Source organism: Ranitomeya imitator, chromosome 3, assembly GCF_032444005.1.
Source record: "Ranitomeya imitator isolate aRanImi1 chromosome 3, aRanImi1.pri, whole genome shotgun sequence".
In the NCBI taxonomy this organism is placed as follows: Eukaryota; Metazoa; Chordata; class Amphibia; order Anura; family Dendrobatidae; genus Ranitomeya; species Ranitomeya imitator.
This window is the reverse complement of record NC_091284.1, coordinates 286,352,725-286,378,650: the sequence shown is the minus strand read 5'-3', so window position 1 is coordinate 286,378,650 and position 25,926 is coordinate 286,352,725. Positions and strand designations below refer to the sequence as shown.

At 46.4% G+C, this 25,926-nt stretch overlaps 1 protein-coding gene across 1 annotated transcript in view; it reads left to right on the top strand.

Annotated features, from left to right (window-relative positions):
* LOC138669780 (uncharacterized) overlaps positions 1 to 25,926 on the top strand; it is a 143,783-nt gene that overhangs the window by 73,541 nt on the left and 44,316 nt on the right. Inside the window, exons 6-7 of the mRNA XM_069756511.1 lie at positions 10,512 to 10,636; positions 11,570 to 11,684. Of these exons, the coding sequence (XP_069612612.1) occupies positions 10,512 to 10,636; positions 11,570 to 11,684 (240 nt within the window). The remainder of the gene's footprint in view (positions 1 to 10,511; positions 10,637 to 11,569; positions 11,685 to 25,926) is intronic.

The following is a 25,926-nucleotide window of genomic DNA, read 5'->3' as shown; positions in this document are numbered from 1 at the left end:
TTTTCTAAAGTCTCCCTGAAAAAAAAAAAAAAATCAAATCAGTGGGAGATTAATATTGCCCTTTCTGCTTGTGTGCCAGTCTTGACTCCTGGGTGTGCCATCTCTCTCTCTCTCTCTCCAATTGTGGGCCATAGAAAGCCTATTTATTTTTTTGCTTGATTTGGGTTCCAAAATCTAACTGAAAAAATCACTAAATCAGTGGGAGATAAATATTGGCCTCTGGGCTTGTGTGCCACTCCTGACTCCTGTGTGCGTCATCTCTCACTCAGAGGGCCCTAGAAAGCCTATTTTTTGTTTTATTTGTTTTCTAAATTCTCCCTGAAAAAATCATTTTATTTTATTTGGTTTCTAAATTATTCCTGAAAAAATCATTTTTTTTGTATTTTTTTTTCTAGTCTCCCTGAAAAAAAAAAAAAAAATCAAATCAGTGGGAGATTAATATTGCCCTTTCTGCTTGTGTGCCAGTCTTGACTCCTGGGTGTGCCATCTCTCTCTCTCTCTCCAATTGTGGGCCATAGAAAGCCTATTAATTTTTTTGCTTGATTGGGGTTCCAAAATCTACCTGAAAAAATCACTAAATCAAGCAGTGGGAGATAAATATTGGCCTCTGGGCTTGTGTGCCACTCCTGACTCCTGTGTGCGTCCTCTCTCACTCAGTGGGCCCTACAAAGCCTATTTTTTTTAATTTGTTTTCTAAATTCTCCCTGAAACAATCATTTTATTTTATTTTGTTTCTAAATTCTTCCTGAAAAATTCATTTTTTTGTATTTTTTTTTTCTAAAGTCTCCCTGAAAAAAAAAAAAAATCAAATCAGTGGGAGATTAATATTGCCCTTTCTGCTTGTGTGCCAGTCTTGACTCCTGGGTGTGCCATCTCTCTCTCTCTCTCTCCAATTGTGGGCCATAGAAAGCCTATTTATTTTTTTGCTTGATTTGGGTTCCAAAATCTACCTGAAAAAATCACTAAATCAGTGGGAGATAAATATTGGCCTCTGGGCTTGTGTGCCACTCCTGACTCCTGTGTGCGTCATCTCTCACTCAGTGGGCCCTAGAAAGCCTATTTTTTGTTTTATTTGTTTTCTAAATTCTCCCTGAAAAAATCATTTTATTTTATTTGGTTTCTAAATTATTCCTGAAAAAATCATTTTTTTTGTATTTTTTTTTTCTAAAGTCTCCCTGAAAAAAAAAAAAAAAATCAAATCAGTGGGAGATTAATATTGCCCTTTCTGCTTGTGTGCCAGTCTTGACTCCTGGGTGTGCCATCTCTCTCTCTCCAATTGTGGGCCATAGAAAGCCTATTAATTTTTTTGCTTGATTTGGGTTCCAAAATCTACCTGAAAAAATCACTAAATCAATCAGTGGGAGATAAATATTGGCCTCTGGGCTTGTGTGCCACTCCTGACTCCTGTGTGCGTCCTCTCTCACTCAGTGGGCCATAGAAAGCCTATTTTTTTTTTATTTGTTTTCTAAATTCTCCCTGAAACAATCATTTCATTTTATTTGGTTTATAAATTCTTCCTTAAAAAATCATTTTTTTTTATTATTTTTTTTTTTCTAAAGTCTCCCTTTTAAAAAAAAAAACACAAATCAGTGGGAGATTAATATTTACATTTGCGCTTCAGTGACATTCCTGCGTGTGTGGCATCTCTCTCATTTGTTGCCACCAACAACAGAGTGTGTAACATTGTGCCTGATTTTCGTTGTGGTCTCACCCACCTGTAAAGGGGTAGCTAAATCATACTGAAGTTATAGCTCACCGTTTAAGTTGTGTGACAGCAACAAATACCGTTAGTTTGGTAACGTTTTTAAAACAATGAGGAAGTCTGGTGGAAGAGGTCGTGGCCGGGGGCGTTCATTGTCAGCTGGTAATGAGGGTAGTGGTAGTGGTGGAGCATCAGGTGGTCGTGGGAAAAAAAATATTGCACCTAAGTCTGGAGCTGTGGAGCCAGGTTCGTCGTCTGGCTACACAAGGCCTCGAACGCTCCCTTTTCTGGGAGTAGGAAAACCGCTTTTAAAGCCGGAGCAGCAAGAGCAAGTTTTGGCTTATCTTGCTGACTCAGCCTCTAGCTCTTTTGCCTCCTCTCGTGAAACTGGTAAAAGTAAAAGCAGCGCGTCGTTAGTGGATGTTCACGGTCAGGGACAAGTCGCTTCCTTGTCCTCTTCAGCAAAAACAACAACAGAGAAGAATGCAGCAGGCGATACAACGGGTTACTCCATGGAGCTCTTTACACATACCGTCCCTGGCTTAGAAAGTGAAGCAGTTAACAGTCCATGCCCATTACAAGTTGAATCTGACATGGAGTGCACTGATGCACAGCCACAGCCAGACTACTATGCTGGTCCTTTGACTCAGACCACAACATTGCCCTCGCAGGGTGCTGATCAAGAATCAGACCCTGATGAGACTATGTTGCCCCATCACGAACGCTATACCACCGACCGACACGGTGACACAGACGAAGTTGCACACGGGCTACAAGAAGAGGTAATAGATGACCCAATTCTTGACCCCGATTGGCAGCCATTGGGGGAACAGGGTGCAGGCGGCAGCAGTTCTGAAGCGGAGGAGGAGGGGCCGCAGCAGGCATCAACATCGCAACAGGTTCCATCTGCCGGGCCCGTATCTTGCCCAAAACGCGTGGCAAAGTCAAAACCTGTTGGAGGACAGCGTGGCCATCCGGTTAAAGCTCAGTCTGCAATGCCTGAAAAGGTATCCGATGCTAGAAAGAGTGCAGTCTGGCATTTTTTTAAACAACATCCAATTGATCAGCGCAAAGTCATCTGTCAAAAATGTTCAACTACCTTAAGCAGAGGGCAGAATCTGAAACGTCTCAATACAAGTTGCATGCATAGACATTTAACCACCATGCATTTGCAAGCTTGGACTAACTACCAAACGTCCCTTAAGGTTGTAGCACCCTCGGCCAATGAAGCTAGTCATCAACGCAACATCCCTTCCGGCAGTGTAGGGCCACCATTTTCTGCACCACCTGCAGTATCTGTGCAGGTTTCTTTGCCAGGCCAAAGCAGTCAGGGTCAGGGAATCACCAGTTTCGTAGTAGGAAACACTGCATCTAGGGCACCGGCGGCAACAATACCATCTCCCACCGTCTCTCAGTCTGCCATGTCCACCGGCACCCCCACTAGTTCCACGATCTCCAGCTCTCCAGTCCAGCTCACCCTACATGAGACTATGGTTAGAAAAAGGAAGTACTTAGCCTCGCATCCGCGTACACAGGGTTTGAACGCCCACATAGCTAGACTAATCTCGTTAGAGATGATGCCCTACTGGTTAGTTAAAAGCGGAGCTTTCAAAGCCCTGATGGACTACGCTGTACCACGCTACGAGCTACCCAGTCGACACTTTTTTTCCAGAAAAGCCATCCCAGCCCTCCACCAGCATGTTAAAGAGCGCATCATCCATGCACTCAGGCAATCTGTGAGCACAAAGGTGCACCTGACAACAGATGCATGGACCAGTAGGCATGGCCAGGGACGTTACGTGTCCATCACGGCACACTGGGTAAATGTGGTGGATGCAGGGTCCACAGGGGACAGCAAGTTTGGGACAGTTCTGCCTAGCCCACGGTCTAGGAAACAGTTGGCTGTAGCCGTTCGCACCCCCTCCTCCTCCTCCTCGTCCTCCTGCAGAAGCGAGACCTCGTCCACAGACCGCAGTCGCACAACCACTCCATCCGCAGCTGCCACTGTTGCACACCAGGTCTCCCATTATGGGGCAGCTACTGGCAAACGTCAGCAGGCTGTATTGGCTATGAAGTGTTTGGGCGACAACAGACACACCGCTGAAGTTCTGTCCGAGTTCTTGCAGAAAGAAACGCAGTCGTGGCTGGGCACTGTAGATCTTGAGGCAGACAAGGTAGTGAGTGATAACGGAAGGAATTTCATGGCTGCCATCTCCCTTTCCCAACTGAAACACATTCCTTGCCTGGCTCACACCTTAAACCTGGTGGTGCAGTGCTTCCTGAAAAGTTATCCGGGGTTATCCGACCTGCTCCTCAAAGTGCGTGGACTTTGCTCACATATCCGCCGTTCGCCCGTGCACTCCAGCCGTATGCAGACCTATCAGCGTTCTTTGAACCTTCCCCAGCATCGCCTAATCATAGACGTTGCAACAAGGTGGAACTCAACACTGCACATGCTTCAGAGACTGTGTGAACAGAGGCAGGCTGTTATGTTTTTGTGGGAGGATACACATACACGGGCAGGCAGTAGGATGGCAGACATGGAGTTGTCAGGTGTGCAGTGGTCGAAGATTCAAGACATGTGTCAAGTCCTTCAGTGTTTTGAGGAATGCACACGGCTGGTTAGTGCAGACAACGCCATAATAAGCATGAGCATTCCCCTAATGCGTCTGCTGATGTAAAGTTTGACGCACATAAAGGATCAGGCGTCTGCAGCTGAGGAAGAGGAAAGCCTTGATGACAGTCAGCCATTGTCTGGCCAGGGCAGTGTACAGGACGAGGTAGCGGGCGAAGAGGAGGAGGAGGACGAGGAGGATGATGGGGATGATTATATTTTTAATGAGGAATCTTTTCCGGGGCCAGTGGAAATTGTTGGCGCGGCAAGCCCGGGTTCTGGTTTTTGGAGGGACACAAGTGACGTGGATTTGCCTGAAACTGCCCCTCAACCAAGCACAACCACAGATTTGAGAACTGGAACTTTGGCCCACATGGCGGATTATGCCTTACGTATCCTCAAAAGGGACACACGCACAACAAAAATGATGAACGATGACGATTACTGGTTGGCCTGCCTCCTTGATCCTCGCTATAAAGGCAAATTGCAAAATATAATGCCACATGAGAACTTGGAACTAATATTAGCAACCAAACAATCAACTCTTGTTGACCGTTTGCTTCTGGCATTCCCTGCACACAGCGCCCGTGATCGTTCTAACACGAGCTGCAGGGGCCAGCAGACCAGAGGTGTTAGAGGGGCAGAAATCAGAAGTGGCGTTGGCCAGAGGGGTTTTCTGACCAGGTTGTGGAGTGATTTTGCTATGACCGCAGACAGGACAGGTACTGCAGCATCAATTCAAAGTGACAGGAGACAACATTTGTCCAGTATGGTTACTAACTATTTTTCATCCCTTATCGACGTTCTCCCTCAACCATCATTCCCATTTGATTACTGGGCATCAAAATTAGACACCTGGCCAGAATTGGCAGAATATGCATTGCAGGAGCTTGCTTGCCCGGCAGCTAGTGTCCTATCAGAAAGAGTATTCAGTGCTGCAGGTTCAATACTAACAGAAAAAAGGACTCGTCTGGCTACCCAAAATGTAGATGATCTAACCTTCATTAAAATGAACCTCAACTGGATTTCGAAATCTTTTGCCCCACCTTGCCCGGCTGACACCTAGCTTTCCTATGTAAAGGTCTTGCCTGTGGACTATTCTGAACGACTTTTCCAATCTCGTAATTTGCAGCACCTGATTGTCCAGCATCCGACATGTTAACACCTCCCTAAATGGCCAATGTCCCCACACGGGGCCGTGGTATCGCCACTTGGCGCCAGCACCCGTGAGAGTACTGTTTGTCTGAAGAGGTGGGTGTGCCCGCTTTTGGTCGACGGCACTGCCACTAGGTCCCTCATAGTACAATAAAGTGTCTGGCGGTGGTGGTGCGCACCCAACGTCAGACACACCGTTGTAACATGAGGGGCCCTGGGCCTGTACCGCCGGCCACAAGACAGTCCCCCCCCCAGCTCAAACAGTGCTCTACCACTTGCAAAATTTTCTCTCACAGCTCCACCAATGTTTAGTCTATGCGCTGACATCCTTCAATGCCTGGCACTGTCAATACCATTGTATTGACATTTTTCTTATGTTAGGCCTTCGAAGCCTGTCTGCGGTCCCTCCTTCCACTAGGCCTCCACTGACCTGTCTACTGCTGCCCGTGTTCCCCTGGAACCAATTTTAAATTGCCTACAGCCAGCCCAATTTATTGTTAGGGCTTCGAAGCCTGTCTGCGGTCCCTCCTTCCACTAGGCCTCCACTGACCTGTCTACTGCCGCCCGTGTTCCCCTGGAACCAATTTTAAATTGCCTACAGCCAGCCCAATTTATTATGTTAGGGCTTCGAAGCCTGTCTGCGGTCCCTCCTTCCACTAGGCCTCCACTGACCTGTCTACTGCTGCCCGTGTTCCCCTGGAACCAATTTTAAATTGCCTACAGCCCAATTTTTGTTATGTTAGGCCTTCGAAGCCTGTCTGCGGCCCGTTCTTTCCACTACTACTACACTGACCAGGCCACTGCTGCCCGTGTTCCCCTGGAACCAATTTTAAATTGCCTACAGCCAGCCCAATTTATTATGTTAGGGCTTCGAAGCCTGTCTGCGGTCCCTCCTTCCACTAGGCCTCCACTGACCTGTCTACTGCCGCCCGTGTTCCCCTGGAACCAATTTTAAATTGCCTACAGCCAGCCCAATTTATTATGTTAGGGCTTCGAAGCCTGTCTGCGGTCCCTCCTTCCACTAGGCCTCCACTGACCTGTCTACTGCCGCCCGTGTTCCCCTGGAACCAATTTTAAATTGCCTACAGCCAGCCCAATTTATTATGTTAGGGCTTCGAAGCCTGTCTGCGGTCCCTCCTTCCACTAGGCCTCCACTGACCTGTCTACTGCTGCCCGTGTTCCCCTGGAACCAATTTTAAATTGCCTACAGCCCAATCTTTGTTATGTTAGGCCTTCGAAGCCTGTCTGCGGCCCGTTCTTTCCACTACTACTACACTGACCTGGCTACTGCCGCCCGTGTTCCCCTGGAACCAATTTAAAATTGCCGACAGCCAGCCCAATTTATTATGTTAGGCCTTCGAAGCCTGTCTGCGGTCCCTCCTTCCACTAGGCCTCCACTGACCTGTCTACTGCTGCCCGTGTACCCCTTGAACCAACATCAGAAAATATAAAAATAAGTATTTTGCTTATAAAAAAGAAAATACTGGAGAGATATCAAATGCAGACATTTTAACATTAAAAACAAACACATACAACAAAAATCTGGTACAGTACTAAAAATGGCCACCAGCTACAATAACTTTCTCCTGCAAGTAGTTAACTGAAAGTTTTTTTCAATTTAAAACACAGATATAGCATCCACCGAGTGTTGTCCTGTCGCGTCTTCTTTATATTATTGCCAAGAAGATGCAAAACAATGAAAATAATAAAATCATTATTTACCAAAAAAATAGAGTAAGTCAAAACCACATTGCAAATAAACATTCATTACAAATAAAGAAGCAGGGCGCTTCCGAGGGTGAGTATATACCTAATAAGAATATAATCACCCTCGGACGCGCCCTGCTTCTTTCCGACAGCCTTCCTTCCTAAGAATCAGCCCTTCCATGGTGTAGAGAGAGGGTGTGTTACACTCCAAGGTGTTCCCCAGGTTGCCTTTCCTGAGCTTCGATCTTCATGCTCTCGTTTAGTAGTTGTCGGAAAGTAGGCTGCATTAGGCCTACAAATTGGGTATGGGGTGGAGAGAGATGGTGTGTTACACTCCAAGATGTTCCCCAGGTTTCCTTGCCATTGCTTCGGTCTTCCGACTCTCGTTTAGTAGTTGTAGAAAACTACACTGCATTAGGCCTACAAAATGGGTATGGGGTGGTAAGAGATGGTGTGTTACACTCCAAGGTGTTCTCCAGGTTTCCTCGCCATTGCTTCGATCTTCTGACTCTCGTTTAGTAGTTGTAGAAAACTACTCTGCATTAGGCCTACAAAATGGGTATGGGGTGGAGAGAGATGGTGTGTTCCACTCCAAGGTGTTCCCCAGGTTTCCTTGCCATTGCTTCGGTCTTCAGACTCTCGTTTAGTAGTTGTAGAAAACTACACTGCATTAGGCCTACAAAATGGGTATAGGGTGGAGAGAGATGGTGTGTTCCACTCCAAGGTGTTCTCCAGGTTGCCTTTCCAGAGCTTCGATCTTAATGCTCTCGTTTAGTAGTTGTTGGAAACTACACTGCATTAGGCCTCCAAATTGGCTATGGGGTGGAGAGAGATGGTGTGTTACACTCCAAGGTGTTCTCCAGGTTTCCTCGCCATTGCTTCGATCTTCCGACTCTCGTTTAGTAGTTATAGAAAACTACACTGCATTAGGCCTACAAAATGGGTATCGGGTGGAGAGATATGGTGTGTTACACTCCAAGGTGTTCCCCAGGTTTCCTTGCCATTGCTTCGGTCTTCAGACTCTCGTTTAGTAGTTGTAGAAAACTACACTGCATTAGGCCTACAAAATGGGTATCGGGTGGAGAGAGATGGTGTGTTACACTCCAAGGTGTTCCCCAGGTTTCCTTGCCATTGCTTCGGTCTTCCGACTCTCGTTTAGTAGTTGTAGAAAACTACACTGCATTAGGCCTACAAAATGGGTATGGGGTGGAGAGAGATGGTGTGTTCCACTCCAAGGTGTTCTCCAGGTTGCCTTTCCTGAGCTTCTATCTTCAGGCTCTCGTTAAATTGTGGTTAAATGGAACAACTGCATTTGGCGTACTAGTTGGTTTGGGGCCTACTAACAGTGTCTGCCGCTCCTTGCTGTTCTCCTGGTTTCCTGTCCTGAAATTCCGTTTTCAGGCGCTCGTTAAGTAGTTGTTAATGTTAGACTGCATTTGGCCTACTAGTTGGGTTGGGGCCTACTATCGGTGTCTGCCACTCCTTGCTGTTCTCCTCCACTGAACAAAGCTGTGCCGCCTGTTTACTACGGTTGCCAATTTTGAACTGCATTTCGACTACTTACTGATTTGGGCCTACTCTCTGTGTCAGCCTCTCATTCCAGTTGTCCTCCACTGCAATGCCCCCTGGTTATTCCTGTGTTACCAATTTTGAACTGCATTTAGCCAACTTTATTCTTTGGGCCTATATCTGTGTTTCCTCCTCATCCTGCCCATTGCCCAGCCAGTGATAGATGAGTCTGCTGGTACATTGACCCATAACGCAACATTCCCCGTGCACGCTACACAACAACATTGTGACCCTGCTGAAAGTCAGGTTGCTCTTCCCGCATACCATACCACCTTACACGGGGACAAAGAGGAAGGTGCAGATGAAAGTGCAGGTTCCTTCATCAGGTGGGGGGAGGAATACTAGTTGGCGACGTCACTGGCACAGGGCCTCTCATAGTACGCAAAAGTGTTGCTGCCGGTGGGAGGCGCCCCCGCCGTGCAAACACACCGCTGTACTTTGAGGGGCCCTGTGCCAGTGCCAATGCCAACGAGTGGGCCCCCCCTGCTTGCTCAGGTTCACAGCACTTGCAAAGTTGAAATACTTACCTCTCCCTGCTCCACTGCCCTGACGTGGTCCAGATTTCCTGGGCCCACTAATTACTTGAACCAGCCCTACCCCCCACAACTTTAGCCAAATGACCCCCAATTTCAAATGCCTTCCAATTATTATAAGGTAAATTACGCTTGACAAGCTTCATTAAGAAGAATGGATGGTTTTGACATTAAAATGGGCACTCTAGGTGTTTTCCTGGCCCCCACTCACTGCCGACTATGCTGCCCCATTGACTTGCATTGGGTTTCGTGTTTCGGTCGATCCCGACTTTACGTCATAATCGGCCGATTTCACTCGACCCGACTTTTGAGATAGTCGGGTTTCGCGAAACCTGGCTCGACTCTAAAAAGGTCAAGGTCGCTCAACTCTAGTTATTACACTTGGGGCTATTTAGTTTGGAAAAACGAAGACTAAGGGGTGATCTTATTTTAATGTATAAATATATGAGGGGACAGTACAAAGACCTTTCTGATGATTATTTAATCATAGACCTGAAACAGGGACAAGGGGGCATCCTCTGCGTTTGGAGGAAAAAAGGTTTAAGCATAATAACAGACGCAGATTCTTTACTGTAAGAGCAGTGAGATTATGGAACTCTCTGCCGTATGATGTTGTAATGAGTGATTCATTACTTAAATTTAAGAGGGGACTGGATACCTTTCTGGAAAAGTATAATGTTACAGGTTATATATACACTAGATTCCCTGATAGGGCGTTGATCCAGGGAACTAGTCTGATTGCCGTATGTGGAGTCGGGAAGGATTTTTTTTCCCCAATGTGGAGCTTACTCTTTGCCACATGGGTTTTTTTGCCTTCCTCTGGATCAACATGTTAGGGCATGTTAGGTTAGGCTAAGGGTTGAACTAGATGGACTTATAGTCTTCCTTCAACCTTAATAACTATGTAACTATGTAACTATAATGTAAAATAAACATATACAACTAATGCTGTTAAATTAGGTGGAGGAAGCCATGGCTGTCATTATAGGGAGTTGGACACACGGGTTAAATTCATCATACAAATGCTTTAATTTAGCTTTACTTTAGATGATCAGTTGAAAAGAAATACATTTTAACACCTCGCTCAGTAAAATTGTGAGGGAGAGGTAATCTTGAGGCTTTACTTTGTATTTCCCTAGGAGGCTGTACATATAGCAGATATTTTCCAGTTTGGTTTGATTGATTTTATCAATATTGTTTTAGATAAAACTGTATTTTTACACTATTATAGGAAATTAAGGAAGCATTTGAAAAAGAAGCTGTAAGATCCAAACAGCCAAGACTCTTGCTGACTGCTGCAGTGGCTGCAAGCATCAATAATATCCAATCAAGTTATCAAATACCACAGATTGCTGTGTAAGAACATATGTATTTTCCTGTCCTTGTATCTATGTATCTATAAAACTATCTTCTGTCTTCCATTATATTATGTTATTAAACCATTATGGACATATTGGCATGTTTTCATAATGTGAGTTATTAACATATTTTTTTTTTTTTACATTTATGTGTATAGTTCCAAGAGCCTAAGGCTATGTGCACTTGATGCGGATTTAGTGCGGATCCGCAGCGGATTTTTCCACGCAGAAAAGCTGCAGATACGCACTGTGATTTACAGTACAATGTAAATCAATGGGGAAAAAAAGCTGTGCAGATGGTGCGGAAAAATCCGTGCGGAAACGCTGCAGATTTAAAAGAAATGCATTCTTTTGTGCGGATCTGCAGCGTTTCTGCACCCCTCCATGATAGAAATCCACAGTGGTAAAAACCGCACAAAATCCGCGGCAAATCTGCACCTGTGGTTTCTGCCAGGAGATGCAGATTTTGTGCAGAAAATTCTGCACCCCATTCTGCAACGTGTGCACATAGCCTAAAGGGTTTTTTTCCCCAATAAGACAGCTACTACACGTGACACTTAGAGGGGGTAAATATAGTAAATGTGTGATACAGAATTTATGGAAGTATACAAGATTTGTCTATATACATGGAAATAAATCCCTTGGGCACCTGTATGTAAAATCACAGGAGAAAGGAAGTAGAATGTGCCAAATAACTCTTCATTTTTCACTTTTTATTACAAATAGGCCAAGTAAAATTCTGCATAGAAAGATATTTTATGAATAAATTCAATAGGATTTGGTTGCCATAAGTTTCCCAGTTGTAACATTGACACCAGGAGTGCAACCTCAATGTTGCTTTGGTATAAAAAACGACTAGTTTTTCTTTATTTTCTGGATATACAGTATAGGCAGCTAACATTTATTTTCACAAAGATTCCATCTCTTACAGAGCCTTGGATTTTATCAACGTTATGACTTATGACCTGCATGGCTCTTGGGAAGGGTATACTGGAGAAAATAGTCCTCTCTTCGGCAATTCCGGAGAATCAAGATACTTAAATATTGTAAATATTGCATCTATCTACTATATAATTGTCTAAGGGTCACTTCCGTCTGTCTGTCTGTCCTTCTGTCACGGATATTCATTGGTCGCAGCCTCTGTCTGTCATGGAAATCCAAGTCGCTGATTGGTCGCGGCAAATATATATAAATAGTTATATACTCACCCTCCGGTGGCCCCCCGGATCGAAGCAGTTACCGACGCTCCTTGCGACGCCCCCTTGACCGCTCCATGCATTGCGATCTCGCGAGATGATGACGTGCAGTCCAGACCGGAGCGCACGAGGAGGGTGAGTATATAACTATTTTTTATTTTAATTCTTTTTTTTAACAGGGATATGGTGCCCACATTGCTATAGACTGCGTGGGCTGTGCAGTATACTACATGAACTGTGCAATATACAGCGTGGGCTGCGCAATATACAACGTGGGCTGCGCAATATACAACGTGGGCTGCGCAATGTACTACGTGGCCTGGGCAATATACTAAGTGGGCTGCGCAATATACAACGTGGGCTGCGCAATATACTACGTGGGCTGCGCAATATACTATGTGTGCTGCGCAATATACTACGTGGGCTGTGCAATATACAACATGGGCTGCGCAATATACAAGGTGGGCTGCGCAATATACAATGTGGGCTGCGCAATATAGTAAAATAGTAACATAGTAACATAGTAACATAGTTAGTAAGGCCGAAAAAAGACATTTGTCCATCCAGTTCAGCCTATATTCCATCATAATAAATCCCCAGATCTACGTCCTTCCACAGAACCTAATAATTGTATGATACAATATTGTTCTGCTCCAGGAAGATATCCAGGCCTCTCTTGAACCCCTCGACTGAGTTCACCATCACCACCTCCTCAGGCAAGCAATTCCAGATTCTCACTGCCCTAACAGTAAAGAATCCTCTTCTATGTTGGTGGAAAAACCTTCTCTCCTCCAGACGCAAAGAATGCCCCCTTGTGCCCGTCACCTTCCTTGGTATAAACAAATCCTCAGCGAGATATTTGTATTGTCCCCTTATATACTTATACATGGTTATTAGATCGCCCCTCAGTCGTCTTTTTTCTAGACTAAATAATCCTAATTTCGCTAATCTATCTGGGTATTGTAGTTCTCCCATCCCCTTTATTAATTTTGTTGCCCTCCTTTGTACTCTCTCTAGTTCCATTATATCCTTCCTGAGCACCGGTGCCCAAAACTGGACACAGTACTCCATGTGCGGTCTAACTAGGGATTTGTACAGAGGCAGTATAATGCTCTCATCATGTGTATCCAGACCTCTTTTAATGCACCCCATGATCCTGTTTGCCTTGGCAGCTGCTGCCTGGCACTGGCTGCTCCAGGTAAGTTTATCATTGACTAGGATCCCCAAGTCCTTCTCCCTGTCAGATTTACTCAGTGGTTTCCCATTCAGTGTGTAATTGTGATATTGATTCCTTCTTCCCATGTGTATAACCTTACATTTATCATTGTTATAACTCATCTGCCACCTTTCAGCCCAAGTTTCCAACTTATCCAGATCCATCTGTAGCAGAATACTATCTTCTCTTGTATTAACTGCTTTACATATTTTTGTATCATCTGCAAATATTGATATTTTACTGTGTAAACCTTCTACCAGATCATTAATGAATATGTTGAAGAGAACAGGTCCCAATACCGACCCTGCGGTACCCCACTGGTCACAGTGACCCAGTTAGAGACTATACCATTTATAACCACCCTCTGCTTTCTATCACTAAGCCAGTTACTAACCCATTTACACACATTTTCCCCCAGACCAAGCATTCTCATTTTGTGTACCAACCTCTTGTGCGGCACGGTATCAAACGCTTTGGAAAAAGCGAGATATACCACGTCCAATGACTCACCGTGGTCCAGCCTATAGCTTACCTCTTCATAAAAACTGATTAGATTAGTTTGACAGGAGCGATTTCTCATAAACCCATGCTGATATGGAGTTAAACAGTTATTCTCATTGAGATAATCCAGAATAACATCCCTCAAAAACCTTTCAAATATTTTACCAACAATAGAGGTTAGACTTACTGGCCTATAATTTCCAGGTTCACTTTTAGAACCCTTTTTGAATATTGGCACCACATTTGCTATGCGCCAGTCCTGCGGAACAGACCCCGTTGCTATAGAGTCCCTAAAAATAAGAAATAATGGTTTATCTATTACATTACTTAGTTCTCTTAGTACTTGTGGGTGTATGCCATCTGGACCCGGAGATTTATCTATTTTAATCTTATTTAGTCGGTTTCGCACCTCTTCTTGGGTTAGATTGGTGACCCTTAATATACGGTTTTCATTGTTTCTTGGGATTTCACCTAGCATTTCATTTTCCACCGTGAATACCGTGGAGAAGAAGGTGTTTAATATATTAGCTTTTTCCTCATCATCTACAACCATTCTTTCCTCACTATTTTTTAAGGGGCCTACATTTTCAGTTTTTATTCTTTTACTATTGATATAGTTGAAGATTATACAACGTGGGCTGCGCAATATACTATGTGGGCTGCGCAATATACTACATGGACTGCGCAATATACAACTTGGGCTGCGCAATATACTACGTGGGCTGCGCAATATACTACGTGGGCTGCGCAATGTACTACGTGGCCTGGGCAATATACTACATGGGCTGCGCAATATACTACGTGGGCTGCGCAATGTACACCGTGGGCTGCGCAATGTACTATGTGGGCTGGGTAATATACTACGTGGGCTGCGCAATATACAACATTTCATGCATGGGCTGCACAATGTACTGTGTGGGCTGCGCAATTTACTGCGTGGGCTGCGCAATGTACTGTGTAGGCTGCGCAATGTACTGCGTGGGCTGTGCTATGCACTACGCATACATATTCTAGAATACCCAATGCGTTAGAATCGGGCCACCATCTAGTAGCTTTATATTTGTGTTGCTTTAAAAAAAAAAAAAATTTTTGTATATATATATATATATATATAAATATATATATATATATATATATATATACAGTATATAAGGGGGTGAGTAAATAACTATTTTTTATTTTAATTCTTTTTTTTAACAGGGATATGGTGCCCACATTGCTATAGACTGCGTGGGCTGTGCAATATACTACATGGACTGTGCAATATACTACGTGGGCTGTTCAATATACAACGTGGGCTGCACAATATACAACGTGGGCTGCGCAATATACAACGTGGGCTGCACAATATACTATGTGGGCTGCGCAATATACTACATGGGCTGCGCAATATACAATGTGGGCTGCGCAATATACTACGTGGGCTGCGCAATATACAACGTGGCCTGGGCAATGTACTATGTGGCCTGGGCAATATACTACGTGGGCTGCACAATATACTACGTGGGCTGGGCAATATACAACGTGGGCTGCGCAATATACTACGTGGGCTGCGCAATATACTATGTGTGCTGCGCAATATACAACGTGGGCTGTGCAATATACAAGGTGGGCTGCGCAATATACAAGGTGGGCTGCGCAATATACAACGTGGGCTGCGCAATATACAACGTGGGCTGCGCAATATATAACGTGGGCTGCACAATATACTACGTGGGCTGCGCAATATACTACATGGGCTGCGCAATATACAACGTGGGCTACGTAATATACTACGTGGGCTGCGCAATATACAACGTGGCCTGGGCAATGTACTACGTGGCCTGGGCAATATACTATGTGGGCTGCGCAATATACTAGGTGGGCTGCGCAATGTACAACGTGGGCTGCGCAATATACTACGTGGGCTGCGCAATATACTACGTGGGCTGCGCAATATACTATGTGTGCTGCACAATATACTACGTGGGCTGCGCAATATACTACGTGGGCTGCGCAATGTACACCGTGGGCTGCGCAATGTACTATGTGGGCTGGGCAATATACTATGTGGGCTGCGCAATATACAACATTTTTTGCATGGGCTGCACAATGTACTGTGTGGGCGGCGCAATGTACTGCGTGGGCTGCGCAATGTACTGTGTAGGCAGCGCAATGTACTGCGTGGGCTGTGCTATAAACTACGCATACATTTTCTAGAATACCCAATGCGTTAGAATCGGGCCACCATCTAGTAGCTTTATATTTGTGTTGGTTTAAAAAAAAAAATATATATATATATATACAGTGGGGCAAAAAAGTATTTAGTCAGTCAGCAATAGTGCAAGTTCCACCACTTAAAAAGATGAGAGGCGTCTGTAATTTACATCATAGGTAGACCTCAACTATGGGAGACAAACTGAGAAAAAAAAATCCAGAAAATCACATTGTCTGTTTTTTTTAACAATTTATTTGCATATTATGGTGGAAAATAAGTATTTGGTCAGAAACAAACAATCAAGATTTCTGGCTCTCACAGACCTGTAACTTCTTCTTTAAGAGTCTCCTCTTTCCTCCACTCATTACCTGTAGTAATGGCACCTGTTTAAACTTGTTATCAGTATAAAAAGACACCTGTGCACACCCTCAAACAGTCTGACTCCAAACTCCACTATGGTGAAGACCAAAGAGCTGTCAAAGGACACCAGAAACAAAATTGTAGCCCTGCACCAGGCTGGGAAGACTGAATCTGCAATAGCCAACCAGCATGGAGTGAAGAAATCAACAGTGGGAGCAATAATTAGAAAATGGAAGACATACAAGACCACTGATAATCTCCCTCGATCTGGGGCTCCACGCAAAATCACACCCCGTGGGGTCAGAATGATCACAAGAACGGTGAGCAAAAATCCCAGAACCACGCGGGGGGACCTAGTGAATGAACTGCAGAGAGCTGGGACCAATGTAACAAGGCCTACCATAAGTAACACACTACACCACCATGGATTCAGATCCTGCAGTGCCAGACGTGTCCCACTGCTTAAGCCAGTACATGTCCGGGCCCGTCTGAAGTTTGCTAGAGAGCATTTGGATGATCCAGAGGAGTTTTGGGAGAATGTCCTATGGTCTGATGAAACCAAACTGGAACTGTTTGGTAGAAACACAACTTGTTGTGTTTGGAGGAAAAAGAATACTGAGTTGCATCCATCAAACACCATACCTACTGTAAAGCATGGTGGTGGAAACATCATGCTTTGGGGCTGTTTCTCTGCAAAGGGGCCAGGACGACTGATCCGGGTACATGAAAGAATTAATGGGGCCATGTATCGTGAGATTTTGAGTGCAAACCTCCTTCCATCAGCAAGGGCATTGAAGATGAAACGTGGCTGGGTCTTTCAACATGACAATGATCCAAAGCACACCGCCAGGGCAACGACGGAGTGGCTTCGTAAGAAGCATTTTAAGGTCCTGGAGTGGCCTAGCCAGTCTCCAGATCTCAACCCTATAGAAAACCTTTGGAGGGAGTTGAAAGTCCGTGTTGCCAAGCGAAAAGCCAAAAACATCACTGCTCTAGAGGAGATCTGCATGGAGGAATGAGCCAACATACCAACAACAGTGTGTGGCAACCTTGTGAAGACTTACAGAAAACGTTTGACCTCTGTCATTGCCAACAAAGGATATATTACAAAGTATTGAGATGAAATTTTGTTTCTGACCAAATACTTATTTGCCACCATAATATGCAAATAAATTGTTAAAAAAACAGAAAATGTGATTTTCTGGATTTTTTTTCTCAGTTTGTCTCCCATAGTTGAGGTCTACCTATGATGTAAATTACAGACGCCTCTCATCTTTTTAAGTGGTGGAACTTGCACTATTGCTGACTGACTAAATACTTTTTTGCCCCACTGTATATATATATATATATATACTAGCTGTTAGGACTGGCGGAACGCACCAAGAGAGATGTAATGGATGCGTTCGCAGTCCGGGGTCCACCGTGCAGGTGAAACCTGCTGCTAGGACATGACAGACGATATGGCGGTACTCATAAGTATACACGCGTGGGTTAAACCTCACCCAGCGTGAAGAAAGCGATCCTGTTGCGTCACAGGATCGCGGTACCGCACATAGAGCGCGAGCAAGTGGTCAGCGAACTAGACCCCAACAGGGATAGTAGTCCGATTAGACCCTTGCTGGCACTACACCACAACTGGGTGTGAAAAGTATATACAATAGAGGCATCGAAGTGCAAACTGTGCCGTGCTGGCAGGCACCACTAAGTACCCAGACATGGGTCAGGAAGCGCACACAGGCGCGTGGCGCCGCACTGGCGGTCACAGCAGAGGACGCTGACACGTGTGTGACACGTTGAGTGTTAAGTCGGGCGCTAGATAGCAGCCATACACCATACGCGAACAATCATACAGTAGGGTAGGGGTATTTAAAGGACGACTTGCACTCACAACAAACACACGTATAAAGTTGTACACTAGCGCATGGCCGTGCGGTCATGCGCAGTTTATATAGCTGCAGGACAGGAAGCGGCCACAGAAACTTTGCCCTTCCAAAACCTGCCAAGAGGACCAATAGAATGCGCTGCAGAGTCTGAGCACATGACCCTCGATCTCCAACGGGAGATCTTGCCCTGGGCATGCTCAGTGTGCGCAGACAAGGACTTAGTCCCAGAGAAGTCCACTCGCTGCTGACCAGTATTGGCTTTAAAGGCAGAAGCTGGAGAAGCAGCAGTAACTCTTCTCACAGAGTCAGACTGAGCGAGACGCTGGGATCGACGTCCCTGCTGAGCAGGCTCCACTGCGGCTGGAGGAGAATGGGAGACCGCAGCGGAGACGGATCGAGATTCCCCCTGTGCAGCAGAGGAAACTCGACTCCTAACATTACCCCCCCTTCTAGGCCCCCCCCTCCTTGGGCCTCGCTACGTTCGAAGGCAGCAATGAGCTGTGGGGCCCGAATGTTTTCAGTAGGCTCCCATGACCTGTTCTCTGGACCATAACCCTTCCAATCCACCAGATAGAACTTTTTGCCGAGTACCACCTTACACCCCAAAATAGCGTTCACCTTGTAATCGTCCGTAGACGAACCCGATGTCCCGGCAGATGACTCGGAAAACCGGGACATGTATACGGGTTTCAAGAGGGACACATGAAAGGTGTCGGTGATACCCAAGCGTGGAGGAAGAGCCAGGCGGTAGACCACAGGATTAACCTGTTCGAGAACCTTGAAGGGACCCAAGTAGCGAGGAGCAAACTTAGTGGACTCAACTCGCAACCTGATGTTACGGGCGGAGAGCCACACCAAGTCGCCAGGGACAAAAGTCGGAGCAGGGCGCCGATGAACATCGGCGGAGGACCTCATTCTCTCCTTGGAGGCCCGAATGGCATCCTGCGTGCGATCCCAAATGTCCCGTGCCTCCACAGCCCAGTCTGCCACCCTGGGATCAGCGGAAGACACAGGCATGGGCACTGGAACACGCGGATGCTGGCCGTAATTTAAGAGGAATGGAGTCTGACCGGTGGAGTCGGCTACGGCATTGTTAAGTGCAAACTCTGCCCACGGTAGCAAGGATGCCCAGTCATCCTGTCTGGCAGAAACAAAATGTCGCAGATATGTGACCAAGGTCTGGTTGGCCCTTTCTACCAACCCATTCGTCTCGGGATGATATGCCGAAGAGAGATTTAACTCAATACTGAGTAAACGACATAGCTCCCTCCAGAATCGAGATGCAAACTGGGGACCCCGGTCACTAACAATTTTGTCTGGCATACCGTGTAAGCGAAAGATATGCTTGATAAACAAGACAGCCAACGCCCGTGCAGATGGTAGCCGTGGAAGAGGCACCAAATGCACCATTTTGGAGAAATGGTCAGTGATCACCCAGATAATGGTGCAATTACGAGACTTGGGTAAGCCCACCACAAAGTCCATCCCGACCATCTCCCAGGGCCTGTCAGCCACGGGCAGAGGGTAAAGCAAACCAGCTGGCCGTTGCCGAGGAGTCTTGTTCCTGGCGCAAGAAACACACGCCCGAACGTACTCCGCGACATCACGAGCCATATGCGGCCACCAGTATGTCCTCGCCAGTAACTCAGATGTCCTTTTAGTACCAAAATGTCCACCCACCCTGGACGAGTGCGCCCAAGAGAGAACCTCCGGCCGCAAACTAGATGGAACAAAAGTCGTTCCCGGGGGCACAGACTCCAGCAAAACCGGGGCCACGGTTCTCAAACTCTCGGTGGGGACAATAAGCCGAGGCTCCTCCTCCTCCTCCGCAGATGACACAACGGAGCGAGAGAGAGCATCGGCCCGAATGTTCTTCTCCCCAGAAAGGAAATGGAGGGTGAAATGAAACCGGGAGAAGAACAAGGACCATCTGGCCTGGCGAGAATTCAACCACTGAGCTGTCTGCAGATACACCAAATTTTTGTGATCTGTGAAGACTTGGAAGGGAAAACGTGCTCCCTCCAAGAGATGTCTCCACTCCGAGAAAGCCAACTTCATGGCTAGCAACTCCCTGTCCCCGATGGAATAATTCCTCTCTGCTGGTGCGAAGGTCTTGGAGAAAAAGAAGCAAGGATGCTTCCGACCTTGAGCATCCTTTTGGAAGAGGACTGCTCCAGCACCAACAGAAGAGGCATCCACCTCCATGATAAATGGCTTATCAACATCGGGGCGATGAAGTATGGGAGCGCTAGCGAAGTGTGACTTTATAGAGATAAAGGCCTTGGAGACCTCCTCAGACCACAATTTAGGATTTGCCCCCTTCTTGGTGAGGGCAACCAAGGGAGCTACCAAAGTTGAGAAATGCGGGATGAACTGGCGATAATAATTGATGAACCCCATAAAGCGCTGCACCGCTTTAAGAGAATGAGGTTCCTGCCAGTCCATCACAGCCTGTAGTTTGGCAGGATCCATAGCCAATCCCTGGGCTGAGATGATGTAGCCTAGGAAAGGTAAGGACTCCTGCTCAAACATGCACTTCTCCAACTTGGCATAGAGGGAGTTTGCCTGTAGGAGGTCGAAGACTTTGCAAACATCTCTCCGGTGGGAGTCAATATCTGGAGAGTAGATGAGAATATCATCCAGATAGACTACGACCGAGGTGGAAAGCATATCCCGGAAGATATCGTTCACAAAGTCTTGGAAAACGGCTGGGGCATTACAGAGCCCAAAGGGCATCACCAGATATTCATAGTGCCCATCCCTGGTGTTAAAAGCCGTCTTCCATTCGTCCCCCTCACGGATGCGAATCAGGTTGTAAGCACCCCGCAGATCTAATTTAGTAAATACCCTTGCTCCCCGAAGCCTATCGAACAGTTCAGATATCAAAGGCAAAGGGTATTTATTCTTAACGGTGATGGCGTTAAGACCCCTGTAGTCTATGCATGGACGCAATTCCCCACTCTTCTTCTGCACGAAGAAGAATCCTGCCCCAGCAGGTGACACTGACTTCCTGATGAACCCTCTTGCCAGATTTTCCTGTATGTACTGTGACATTGCCTCCGTCTCCGGGAGAGATAGCGGATAGACTCGACCCCGGGGAGGCTCAGCACCAGGCAAGAGGTCAATAGGACAGTCATAGGGGCGATGGGGCGGAAGGGTCTCCGCCGCCTTTTTGGAGAATACGTCTGCATATGACCAATACTGCTTGGGGAGAGAGGATAGATCTGCGGATACCTCAGTAGTAGCAACCTGAACGAACTCCCTCTGACACCTACCCCCACAAGATTCACCCCAACCCAGAATTCTGCCTGAGGACCACTCGATATGAGGAGAGTGGTACCGTAGCCAAGGTATTCCCAACAGGATCTCATCAATTCCTTCCGGAATGACGAGCAGAGAAATTATCTCCTGATGAGATGGCGACATGGACAGAGTAAAAGGGATGGTCTGGTGTGTTATCTGTGAGGGCAATGTCGACCCATTCACCACTCGCACCGTTACTGGTTGAGCAAGCATAACCAAGGGTATTGCGTGACGTTGGGCGAAGGCAGAAGACATAAAGTTGCCCTCCGCCCCAGAATCCACGCAGAGCTCTACCGAGTGGGAAAATGGGCCAATAGTAATTGTCCCCTTAAAGGACAACTTAGAGGCAAACGTCGCCGTGTCTAGTGTACCTCCACCAACTACCACTAGACGCTGACGTTTCCTCGACCGCTGAGGACATCTGGTGGCTAGATGTCCTGACTGCTGGCAAACATGACAGACCCTGAGTGCACAAGCGGTCCGGGACTTAGATCCTGCTTGTGACACCTCCCTGGCCTCATGTGACTCAGGAACCAGGACTGGAAATTCAAGAGGTTTGGCAAAAGTAGGAGCCAGCCGAAACCTCTGCCTACACTGGGCTCGCTCTAACCTCCGCTCGTTAAAACGGAGGTCAATTCGAGTGGAGACAGTTATTAACTCCTCCAGTGTGGCAGGAATCTCCCTAGTGGCCAGAGCGTCCTTTACGTGGTCAGCCAAGCCCCTCCAAAATATGGGGATAAGAGCTTTATCCGACCAATCCAGCTCAGATGCTAAGGTGCGGAATTGGACGGCAAAATGACTGACCAAGGACTCACCCTGAGTTAATGCCAGCAATTGGAGCGCAGTATCATGGGTGACTTGAGGTCCTAAAAAGACCTGTTTCAGAGCGCTCAGAAACAGCGGAGCACTCTGCACCACATGATCGCCACGCTCCCACAGCGGCGTAGCCCATTCCAACGCCCTGTCCGACAATAGAGACAAAATAAATCCCACCTTAGCCCGCTCTGTGGGAAAACGTGTAGCCAGGAGCTCGAGATGAATAGAGCACTGACTCACAAATCCCCTACAAAACTTGCTATCACCAGAAAATTTTTCTGGCAGCGGGAGGTGAGATAATGTCGGAACAGGGGTGGCAATGGACATAGTAGCTGCAGCCACGCTGGCAGCCTGTACAGCTACTGCAGTAACATCCACAGCTGAGGTCGCGCTCTCGAGAGCCGCCAACCTACCCTCCAGCTGCTGGATATGCCACAGAGATTGCTGTATGTCTGTCATCACTAGCCAGACCCTGGCGCTAGTGTAATGTTAGGACTGGCGGAACGCACCAAGAGAGATGTAATGGATGCGTTCGCAGTCCGGGGTCCACCGTGCAGGTGAAACCTGCTGCTAGGACATGACAGACGATATGGCGGTACTCATAAGTATACACGCGTGGGTTAAACCTCACCCAGCGTGAAGAAAGCGATCCTGTTGCGTCACAGGATCGCGGTACCGCACATAGAGCGCGAGCAAGTGGTCAGCGAACTAGACCCCAACAGGGATAGTAGTCCGATTAGACCCTTGCTGGCACTACACCACAACTGGGTGTGAAAAGTATATACAATAGAGGCACCGAAGTGCAAACTGTGCCGTGCTGGCAGGCACCACTAAGTACCCAGACATGGGTCAGGAAGCGCACACAGGCGCGTGGCGCCGCACTGGCGGTCACAGCAGAGGACGCTGACACGTGTGTGACACGTTGAGTGTTAAGTCGGGCGCTAGATAGCAGCCATACACCATACGCGAACAATCATACAGTAGGGTAGGGGTATTTAAAGGACGACTTGCACTCACAACAAACACACGTATAAAGTTGTACACTAGCGCATGGCCGTGCGGTCATGCGCAGTTTATATAGCTGCAGGACAGGAAGCGGCCACAGAAACTTTGCCCTTCCAAGACCTGCCAAGAGGACCAATAGAATGCGCTGCAGAGTCTGAGCACATGACCCTCGATCTCCAACGGGAGATCTTGCCCTGGGCATGCTCAGTGTGCGCAGACAAGGACTTAGTCCCAGAGAAGTCCACTCGCTGCTGACCAGTATTGGCTTTAAAGGCAGAAGCTGGAGAAGCAGCAGTAACTCTTCTCACAGAGTCAGACTGAGCGAGACGCTGGGATCGACGTCCCTGCTGAGCAGGCTCCACTGCGGCTGGAGGAGAATGGGAGACCGCAGTGGAGACGGATCGAGATTCCCCCTGTGCAGCAGAGGAAACTCGACTCCTAACACTAGCTGAAGAGCCCGGCGTTGCCTGGACATAGTAAATATCTGTGGTTAGTTATAGCACGTCACTTCTCTTATTTTCCCATCACGCCTCTCCTTTTCCCAATCACATCTTTCATTTTCCCCCTCACATCTCTCATTTTCTCCCTCACACCTCTCATTCCCGCCTAACACTTGTCATTTCGACCTCACATCTGTCATTTTCCGATCACTACACTATTTTCCCTCACTCCTCTCATTTTGCACTCACACCTTTTCATTTTCACCTCACACCTCTCATTTTCACCTCAGTATATACATGTTTGTCATCTCCCTTATATATAGTATACACCTGTATGTCATCTCCTGTATATATTATATACCTGTATATCATCTCCTCCTGTATATAGTATATACCTGTATGTCATCTTCTATATATAGCATATACCTGTATGTCATCTCCTCCTGTATATAGTATATACCTGTAGGTAATCTGCTCCTGTATACAGTATATACCTGTGTGTCATCTCCTCCTGTATATAGTATATACCTGTATGTCATCTCCTCCTGTATATAGTATGTACCTGTATGTCATCTCCTCCTTTATATAGTATATACCTGTGTGTCATCTCTCCTGTATATAGTATATATCTGTGTGTCATCTCACCTGTATATAGTATATACCTGTGTGATCTCCTGTATTAGACCTCGTTAACACGTTATTTGCTCAGTATTTTTACCTCAGTATTTGTAAGATAAATTGGCAGCCTGATAAATCCCCAGCCAACAGGAAGCCCTCCCCCTGGCTGTATATATTAGCTCACACATAATAGACAGGTCATGTGACTGACAGCTGCCGTATTTCCTACATGGTACATTTGTTGCTCTTGTTGTTTGTCTGTTTATTAATCAGATTTTTATTTTTGAAGGCTAATACCAAACTTGTGTGTGTTTTAGGGCGAGTTTCGTTTTGGCAAGTTGTGTGTGTTGAGTTGTGTGTGGCAACATGCATGTAGCGACTTTTGTGAGATGAGTTTTGTGTGGCAACATGCGTGTAGCAACTTTTTGTGTGTCGAGTTGCATGTGACAGGTTAGTGTAGCAAGTTGTGTGCAGCAAGTTTTGTGCATGGCGAGTTTTGCGCGTGGTGAGTTTTATGTGTGGTGCCTTTTGAGTATGTGCAAGTTTTGTGTGAGGCAACTTTTGCATGTGTTGCAAATTTTGTGCATGTGGCAATTTTTCCGCATGTGCAAGTTTTGCGTGTGGCGAGTTTTCCATGAGGTGAGTTTTGCACTTGTGGCGAGTTTTGCGTGAGCCTATTTTTTGCATGTGGCGAGTTTTGCGCGTGGTGAGTTTTGAGCAGCGACTTTTGTGTTTCGACTTTTATGTGGCGAGGTTGGTGTATGTGTGGTGAAATGTGTGCTGAGGGTGGTATATGTGTTCAAGCACGTGGTAGTGTGTGGCGCATTTTGTGTATGTGTTCATATCCCCGTATGTGGTGAGTATCTCATGTCGGGGGCCCCACCTTAGCAATTGATCGATATATACTCTTTGGCGCCATCGCTCTCATTCTTTAAGTCCCCCTTGTTCACATCTGGCAGCTGTCAATTTGCCTCCAACACTTTTCCTTTCACTTTTCCCCATCATGTAGATAGGGGAAAAATAGTTCAGTGAATTGGAAAGCGCGGAGTTAAAATTTCACCTCACAACATAGCTTATGACGTTCTCAGGGTCCAGACATGTGACTGTGCAAAATTTTGTGGCTGTAGCTGCGACGCCTCCAACACTTTTCATTTCACTTTTTCCCCATTATGTAGATAGGGGCAAAATTGTTTGGTGAATTGGAAAGTGCGGGGTTAAAATTTCACCTCACAACATAGCCTACGACGCTCTCAGGGTCCAGACGTGTGACTGTGCAAAATTTTGTTGCTGTAGCTGCGACGCTTCCAACACTTTTCCTTTCACTTTTTTCCCCATTATGTAGATAGGGGCAAAATTGTTTGGTGAATTGGAAAGCGCGGGGTTAAAATTTCACCTCACAACATAGCCTATGACGCTCTCGGGGTCCAGACGTGTGACTGTGCAAAATTTTGTTTCTGTAGCTTCGACGCCTCCAACACTTTTCCTTTCACTTTTTTCCCCATTATGTAGATAGGGGCAAAATAGTTTGGTGAATTGGAAAGCGCGGGGTTAAAATTTCACCTCACAACGTAGCCTATGATGCTCTCAGGGTCCAGACGTGTGACTGTGCAAAATTTTTTTGCTGTAGCTGCGACGCTTCCAACACTTTTCCTTTCACTTTTTTCCCCATTATGTAGATAGGGGCAAAATTGTTTGGTGAATTGGAACGCGCGGGGTTAAAATTTCGCCTCACAATATAGCCTATGACGCTCTC